Source organism: Rhinopithecus bieti, unplaced genomic scaffold (genome assembly GCF_001698545.2).
Source record: "Rhinopithecus bieti isolate Rb0 unplaced genomic scaffold, ASM169854v2 scaffold_1063, whole genome shotgun sequence".
Classification (NCBI taxonomy): domain Eukaryota; kingdom Metazoa; phylum Chordata; class Mammalia; order Primates; family Cercopithecidae; genus Rhinopithecus; species Rhinopithecus bieti.
The window spans coordinates 263,265-272,027 of record NW_016803245.1 but is presented as its reverse complement, the minus strand read 5'-3'; the positions used below and the strand labels follow the sequence as shown (position 1 = coordinate 272,027).

At 40.4% G+C, this 8,763-nt stretch overlaps 2 protein-coding genes across 27 annotated transcripts in view; one reads left to right on the top strand and one right to left on the bottom strand.

Annotated features, from left to right (window-relative positions):
* The window catches only part of ZC2HC1B (zinc finger C2HC-type containing 1B), a 97,062-nt gene that overhangs the window by 69,932 nt on the left and 18,367 nt on the right, over positions 1–8,763 (top strand). Inside the window, exons 7-8 of one of the 6 annotated variants that reach the window (XM_017870983.1) lie at positions 2,125–2,209; positions 2,620–2,821. The exons of 4 other annotated variants lie outside the window; for them this stretch is intronic. In XM_017870983.1, coding sequence (XP_017726472.1) covers positions 2,125–2,195 — 71 coding nt within the window. In that variant the 3' untranslated portion in view covers positions 2,196–2,209; positions 2,620–2,821. Of the gene's footprint in view, positions 1–2,124; positions 2,210–2,619; positions 2,822–8,763 lie in introns of those variants that run through there. One more of the 6 variants, XM_017870965.1, reaches the window with a different exon arrangement.
* Positions 4,827–8,763, bottom strand: part of PLAGL1 (PLAG1 like zinc finger 1) — a 73,830-nt gene continuing 69,893 nt past the window's right edge. For all 21 annotated transcript variants that reach the window (XM_017870841.1, XM_017870837.1, XM_017870883.1 and 18 more), the window contains one exon: positions 4,827–7,183. In XM_017870841.1, coding sequence (XP_017726330.1) covers positions 5,944–7,183 — 1,240 coding nt within the window. In that variant the 3' untranslated portion in view covers positions 4,827–5,943. The remainder of the gene's footprint in view (positions 7,184–8,763) is intronic.

The following is an 8,763-nucleotide window of genomic DNA, read 5'->3' as shown; positions in this document are numbered from 1 at the left end:
AAAAAAAAAAAAAAAAAAATTGCTGTTGTTGGTTTTTTTTGCTATTGCTATTAATATATTCAGATTGAGAATCAGTAGTTTAGGCCACTTGCTGTCATTTTTTTTTTTTTTGAGACAGGGTCTCTCTGTTGCCCAGGTTGTAGTGCAGTGGCTCAATCATAGCTCACTACAGACTTGACTTCCTGGGTACAAGTGACCCTCTCACCTCAGCCTCCTGAGTATATGGAATGACAGGCATGCACCACCATATCCAGATAATTTTTTTTTATTTGTGCAGGTGAGGTATCACTATGTTTCCCAGACTGGTCTTGAACTCCTGGGCTCAAGCAATCCTCCTGCCTTGGCTTCCCAAAGTGTTGGCATTACGGATGTGAGCTAGGTCTTCTTTTTAAAATAATATCTCTTTACAGTATCATGTATTATAAATCTAGTTGTTGTCTTTCATCTAGATAGCAGTTAGCCTCCTAAAACTCTGACTTGCATCTTTCAACTCTCTTGAGTAAAATAAGCATTTAGTACCTCCTACCTCCCACATATAAGTTTTAAAATTCTTACCAGAGGAGATGCATGCATGTACAAGTCAACAGCCTTATTGATCCCAGAGTCTTATGAGAAGACATAGCATGCACAGGAAAACTTCTAATACAAAAGAGCACCTGGTATTAAGTGAAGTTATCATGCCAGTTAAGCAACTGGCGTATGAACTCATTTAATTCCCACAATAGCATGAGGAGGCCAATGTACTATTCATATCTCTATTTTACAGATGAGGAAAGCACAGAGAGGTTAAGCAACATGGACAAGCTACTTAATAGGAAGGGGCAGACCTTTTTCCCAAAGCTTTGTATGCTTTGGGAGAAATGGGTCCAAAAATACAAATATGAAGGCTATTGATACATATTTGGAAATTATTTTAGAGAAAGATATGGCTCTTCTTGCATTCCTAAAAGATTCTAATGTTCAGATGGGAAATGAGTGTATAGCCTAGTCAGCAAATATGTACTGGTGGCTGTTTTCTGGAGGCTTTTGTTATATGAGTGATAAATATACTGGAAGGTACTGCCAAGAAGCTGCTTCTCCGAGATCTTTGTACAGAGACTAATGTCATGATGAGCATGTAGTTCTGGGATCTAGACCTGCATTGCTTTGCATATTTAGTAGTGGACTGCATTAATACAGCTTTGCTGGTGTGGGCTCTACTTTACTTCTAGAGCCAGTGGAATTTTATCAACTTAAGCATTTTACCTGCACTAGCATTCCATTCTTTACCTAATTTACTTGTGTAGCAAACCTGTTGAGCATTAAAGTGTCAGTTGTGGATTCTTTGGCAGAAGTAAAACCAGTTTATGTTTCAGTAAAACTAACACTGAAAGCTCTTTCTATTCCTATCCTTTGAGAGTTTGATCCACAATTTCCTTGTTATTGCTCCTTCATAAAACACTGAGTAGAAAGGAGGCTTCTTAGGACAGAGGGGACTTGTTCCTTTTTTATTTTTTAACAAAAAAGAACCTCTGAGAATCCTGTCCCCTACGATGTGGTCAAAACTAAGCCATGGTGTGGTGTGCCCATATCCATAAACTTGTGCATCTCCATACCTAACAGCGCTGCTGGGCTCAAGGGAAAAGAATACTGTTTGCGGAATGAATCCATTGTCACGTAGACAACCTCAAGCAGGGAAGGAAGCTTATGCTTCCATAAGGCTTAGCAAAGTCTTCTCATACGAGAGCTAGCAAAGAATTTGAAGATCCAAAATATCAGGGTCCATTTTGAAAGCTGGGGCAATAGTGGAGGGGATGTCGAAAGTCCTAGTGTATAAAAGGTGGGTTACCTGAGGTACAGTCCAAAGTCCATGAGTAAACAGAGGCTGGGGCAGAGGAAAGAAGACACCTGAGGGAGCCCCTGTTTTCCTTATTTGGTTCAGGCCAGAGAGTGCGTATTTGACTATAGCTACCCCACCCTTACTACCCTCCCCACAACACTCCCCCACCTCTCACCAAAAAAGAAGAAGAAGAAAAAAGGAAGAATAGAAACTTTTGAACCCATGTGGGGATTTCACAATCATGTCTTTTTTTCTTAGTAATGTTCTGCTTTGACATAATAACAAATCTGTTTGTATTTGCAAAGGATTAGCTATGGACCCTGCTTCTGGAGCAAAACTCAGGCAAGGATTTAGTAAATCTTCTAAAAAAGATTAACTCCTAGAAGCCAGGTAAGAAAAAAAATAAATCACCTCTACTCCAGGTGTTCCTGGTCAGTTAATGACCTTTAAGAGAACGGATGCATAGTAGGCAAACTGAAGAGACGTTTGGACAAACTCCAAACTGGGTTAACAAAATGTATGCTCTTGAAACTGACTCTTCTGTTAAACATACAGTTCAAAGAGGATATTCAGTTTTCGATTTATGACTTAATAGGAAAGGGGAATGATCCTTCACTTTTGACCGGAAAGGTTATTGCCTTGTCCCTTTTTCTAAGTACTTACTCTCAAAAAGAATAGTTCCCTGAGAGTGTGAATTGTTTGTAAAACAATTAAAAGTCTAAAGAGGCCTGTGTTATTTAGCATTCTCAATGTGGAAACAATGATGTTCTAAAGTAAATGCCTCTTCTTTCTGCTTTCAGACTGGCTCCCTGAAACCCATCAGCCTGGATGGCTGTGTACCCCAGAATGCCACCTAAGGGGAGGGAACGGTAGATGTGATGTCGGTTTATATACCCTCGATTATTCTTGAAGCATCACTTAGAACAAGTAAAACTAGCTTCAAATTTTTATTTACTCCCTTTGAATTTTTCAAAACAAAAGCATGAAACACATCAACCTGTATAATGCATGATTCAAATTCACTTGATGTTTTTTAATTGGACATTTGATGGGTTTTTAAAGACAATGTTGCTTTGATATTAGAACCTTTTTAGTAGACTAGTAATTGGAGTACTAACATTATTTACTTACTAGGAAAATCTTTCTTTAACTAGCTTCATTTTATGTACTAGCTGTGAAATCTCAGTTTTGATATTGGCATCTACTAAGTATTAAATTATAGCTATTATACTTATTTTAAATGTTTATGTATATACTGTGTAGAAGTGTCTTACATATACCAGTCACACAGACCATATTTGGTGAGAAACACTGAAGTGGAGGAGAAAAGATGACCAAAATCTTCCATCCTGTGGGAAGAATGTTCTCAGTGGCCTCAAGGCATTTATTTATCATGGCCAAATCAGAAGCTATCTGTTCATTTCGTTAGCATTGATTTATACAGAGCTCTGTTGGGAGGTGACTCTCTCTTCTCTTTACAGTGTTTTTTTTTTTTTTTTTTTTTTTTTTGAGACAGGATCTCAGTCTGTCACCCAGGCTGCAGTTGTGTGATCTTGGCTCAAGCAGTACCTTCCACCTCAGCCTCCCGGACAGCTGGGACCACAGACTTGCGCCACCACAACCGGCTAATTTTTTATATTTTTTGTAGAGATGGGGTTTCGCTATTGGCCAAGCTAGCCTTGAATTCTTGAGCTCAAGCCATCTGCCTGCCTTGGCCTCCCAAAGTGCTCGGATTACTGGCATGAGCCACTGTGCCCAGCCTCTTTGCAATCTTAAGGGTCAATAGACCTCTTTTTGTAGAGTCAGTTGTACTTATACTTTTAAATCCAAAAACTTTTTCTTAACCTCATAAAATTTTAATTAGGACAATTAAACTGTTTCTTTCTGTCCAAATGTAAGTAGGAGAATCCCAGCCTACCCCGGCTTGTAATGCAGAATATCTGAAATTCTTATGCTCTGTATCTTGGGGACCAAACTCCAAATGTTATGTTCTGTGTTCAGGAAAATCAAGTATGTATTGTGGAACTGACAGGAGACAGTAGTAAGCCATGTAAAAGTATCTGTGGAAGCTTCTATAAATGGAAGTCAGGAGGTTTTAGCTGAGATGAGCTACTCCTTTTTCCCCTTTTGCTCTGGGAGATTGCTTTGCCTCTGAGAACAAAGAGGGGATATGGGAACTGACTTAAACATCCCCAAGCAGTGGACTCCTACTAATGGAATAACTTACATCACTTTGTCTCATTTCCTCCCCGCGGGTTTCATTGTAGTTTAAAGACCCAGGTCTGTCTGGCAGCTGGGTCTCACAGATTAAGCTTCCTTCTCAGTTCCAACCCTGGGTAGCGGTTTGCCCCTTAAGTGGTCATCAGCATCATTGTTAAGGACTGTGAGTGGGTCAGGTTTTTCTCACATTTGACCAATAGGCTTCTTGGATAGAGAGATGAATTCGTCTTCCCTTTCTCTACCTACCCCCACCCCATTTAGTGGTAAAATAAACAGAAATTGGCCTGTCAGATTTAAGGGGCATAATACTTTGAGGAAATCCCAATAAGAAATAAGTAAATTTCTAATTTGGCTAGAAATTAATGGTAAACACCATTGTAAAAGTGGATCATGGTAGCCCAGGTTAGACTAAACTCTGGTAGATAGTATTCTGATCTATACATTAGAAATAAATTATGTCACATTATAGACTGATTTAAAATATTGTACAGTATTTTTAGAAATAAGATCTTAGCACTGTGAATTTAACAGAAGCATATAAGCTTCTATCTTAAGTCATAATTATTTTACTCAATAAAAGTGAAGTTTCTAATAGATGCTCAGTAGAGCTCCAAACAGTAGTTTCTGTGGGGGAAGTAATGACCAGGAGGGGGCAGGAGGGGGCAGGAGGGGGCAGGAGGGGGCATGAGGGAGCCAGGTGGAGCCAGAAGTGTTTTCTGTCTTGATCTGAATGTATGTAGTTCATGTTGACACAGGTGGAGCAGTATGAAAAATTAATCAAGCCAAATTGCAAGATTTGAAAAGTTTATTATATGTAAGATATATGTTTATGGAAAGAAAGCCTCTAAAAACATAAGTCAATGGAGCTTTAAAAAAGGTTAGGTTTTACATCTTTAAAACTCATTAATAAGATACCAAATTCAAGAGATTATAGTTACATTGTAAAACATAATCCTCTTTGAATAAAAGCTAATAATGACAAACTGATGAATTACAAATGCACTTATTTATTGGTGATTAAAAACAATACTTAAGAACTTAAGCAGCTTGAGTAGTAGTTTAAGCTAGACAGAGCAAAGAAAATTCTTGTTTAATATATATATTTTTAATTCCAGTAATATTTTCTTAAATTCCTGTTAAAAATATAATCAATATTATAGTCAGCAAAATGCCTTTGACTGACGCCTGGATTATTTTACCACTTAACCTGGTTACACAGTGATTTTTTTTTTTTTCTGTCAGATGTAGCTGACAACCAGTTTAGTCTTTAAGATAAATGAAGTGATAACTCACATTGCAGCATCTTGTGGAAAATATTCAAACTACGTTTAAAATGCTTCTGTAAAATGGAGAACTCTATTGCTCCACAAGAAATTGTATATGTAAAACTACAGGTTGGCTATGGTAATAGTAACTAAACTACATCCAACCCTGAAGGTAGAAAAATCCCTGAAAAGAAATACACAGCCTAGTCATAATATATCATATAAAGGTTATTTTCTTATTTTTAAAATTCTCCCAATTTGGAGAGATCCAAACCTTTCCATAGTTCCCTTACTAGGCAGTGCCACATAAAGTTATTTAGTTAACATTATGATCATGGCTTACGATTAAATTCCATATGACAAACACTTATATATAGCAGCCGTCATTTTGGATGGTTATGACAATATTTGCAGTTTGATTACAGAACACGCATTCATTAAATTTGGTACAAAGCATGAACACTCAGGACAGATTGGCACAATACATGCAGTTTGAGAATTCTCTTATCTCAAGCCAGTCATCACTGAATAAGCCATAGTCTCAGTTCCGTTTTCCAAATCTTTCTCATATTGTAACTGACATTTAAAATGCTTCTTAAAACATCTTCCAGAATACGAAAAATACACTTTAAAAATCATTTATCTGAATGCATGATGGAAATGAGGCAGGATGGCAGAGCCAGTGCCAGCTGAGAACACATGAGGGATGGGGGGCAGGGGGAGCTGGCCCAGGCTCACAGTGCCCATGGCAAGTGGGGGTTCTTGCTGCTGCTGCCCCAGACAGCTTAACCTGTGGGGCAGAGATTCCCCAGGCCCCAGGGCAAGAGTGCTATTCCCAAAGGTATTTTGGGTAGCAGGAGGAGGCAGCTGCCAGAAGCCCAACAGGGGGGACAGGTCCAGAGAGGCAGGTATTGTTAGGTTCACAGCATCTGCAGGCAGCTCCTTGGGCAGGTTTACTTTACCAGCATTTCCCTTAGCCAGATCAAAACCTGGGATGAGCTTTTGAGGTGACTGAGGCTCTTGCAGAGGCAAGTCCTCAAACAAACTGATATTGCAAAAACCTTTAGTATCTGCTTTGAGAGGCAGGCTTGCAAGTGGGGAGTATGAGGTAGAAGTGGTGTTGTACTTGTGACTGGGAAGGGGTGGCGGAGGAGAGCTAGGGGATACCGAGGGGTGGAGGGAGGCCAGGGACTCTGGCAGCGGCTGCATAGGCTGGGCGGCTTGTTCTGGGGGACTGAGGGTGAGGCTATGGACCTCAGCTGGCAAGCTACTTGCAAGCCCGTTCTGGGCAGAAGCTCCTAAAGGGAAAGGAGGCAAGGCAGCAGCCTTCAGTTGGAATGAAGGCGAGATGGTGTGGAAGGTGCTCAGAAGGTCTCCGGTCTGCAAGCTCTCTTTCATCAGCTCCTGTGAGTGGGTCTTCTTGGTATGCCGGGTAAGGTGATCCTTGCGCCCAAATCTCTGGGCACAGAACTGGCACAGGAAGTCCTTGCATCCTGTGTGGACCACCAGGTGGCGTCGCACATCCTTCCGGGTGTAGAAGCATCTTTCACAGTGGTCGCACTGGTGCTTCTTTTCCTTGGTTCCGCTAGGGGGCTTCTCTTCCGCATGGGCTTTGAGGTGGTCCAGAAGCACCTCGGTGCTCCCTAGCTCCAGGGCACAGACCCCACAGGTGAGGTCCCCACTGCTGGCCGCATGGAGGGCCAGGTGCCTCTTATAGCCCAGCATGGTGTTGTACTTCTTCCCACACTCCTCACACCCAAAGGCCATTTTGTTGGGGTCGTGGGTCTGGAGGTGGTTTTTCAGGTGGTCTTTCCGGTTGAACGTCTTCTCACAGTGAGCACACTGGTGAGATTTCTGGGGAGAATGGGTAGCCATATGCCTAGGAGCAGAAGGAGAAATTTCACAATACAGAGTTGTTTTAAAGAGCTGAAGAAAGGTGTAGAAATAATATATCAAAATGTTAATAGTTTTCTCTGGGTCTTGGTATAATTTTCAAAATTCTTTCTTATATTTTCCAAATATATAAACTTTTGTATTAAAAGAGCAAGCAATACTAAAGCCATAATACATTTTTCACACCTATAAAAAACATTTTATGAGACAGGATCTCACTCTTTTGCCCAGGCTAGAGTGCATTGGTCCCATCATGGCTCACTGCAGCCTCAACCTCCTGGGCTCAAGCAGTCTTCCCACCTTAGCCTCTCAAATAGCTGGAACTACAGACACACACCACCAGGCCTGACCAATTTTTAAAATTTTTCATTTCTTATTTTTTTTGTAGAGACAAGGTCTCACTATGCCCATGCTGGTCTCAAACTCCTGGACTCAAGTGATCCTCCCGCCTTGGCCTCCCAAAGTGTTGGGATTACAGACAAGAATCACCCTGCCTGGCCAGAATATTCTTTAAGAGAACATGTTTTTTTAAATGTTCTCTTAAAGATGTATACAGATTTCTAAACAAAGTATGCAAGTATTTAAAATATGTGACCATGAAAATCTTTTTCAGGAAGGGGTTAAAGGGGTCTTTTGTACTCTGGAAATTCAAGTGACTCAATTTGCCTGCTACCCAGAACCACATAAAGCCCCAGTTTTAGGTTATCGCTCCTAGTTCCTATGTTTCTGTTGTTTGAGACAGAAAGTTCAGGCCATGGACAGGTAACTCTTAGGAGCCTCTTAAAAAGTCCATCCTTAACCTCAGAAAAGTGTCTAATAGGACTGTGAACATCAGCCCGCTGCCTGTGCTTTCAGCCTCAGCCTCTGCCCACCGTGAGATCTCACCACTGTCTTGATTTCCTTCATTCAAAGCTTGCCTATCAGCTCTTATCTCTGATGCTGCTGCCTGTCTCCATTACTTCAAATTTTCCCTCTAAGACACCTTCGACTGACTTCTTAAAGGTCACTGGTAATTTAATTGGCAAAATTGAAAAAGACTTTCTTCTTTAAATATGAAGCTGCTACTCCTAATAAGAGTTGTAAGTCTGTCTTCAACAATGGCTCAGGGACAAGCCATAGTCCGTCTAGTCAATTTGGAATTTCAAAATAGCTATTTTATATTTGTGAAGAAGAAATTGTTATGGAAAGCCATCACAATTCCATCTCTTTCACAGTTCCACTGAATTGCTAACATCTAAACTCAACATTGGCTTTTAAAAGCTCAGTGGATAAGGAAACCCTGAGTTTGTCATCCTTAAGCTTTAAAAGGGTTCATTTTAATAACTAAAACGCAGAGCACTATATATGTTAGCATCTCCTATAAAACAATCCTTCATTACAACTTGTAGCTTCATATCCCTCAGGGCAGTTACCTCCTTTACGGGTTTTGACATGAGAGGCTAAAGCTTGTCCTAACTGACAATTTAAGTGCAGTTGTACCCTGTGAGCTTTCACGTTAGATACAAAAGAATTTCTAGTACTCATTCCGTAAAAGAGATAGGATCTCTTTAAGACAGTATGTTTAAG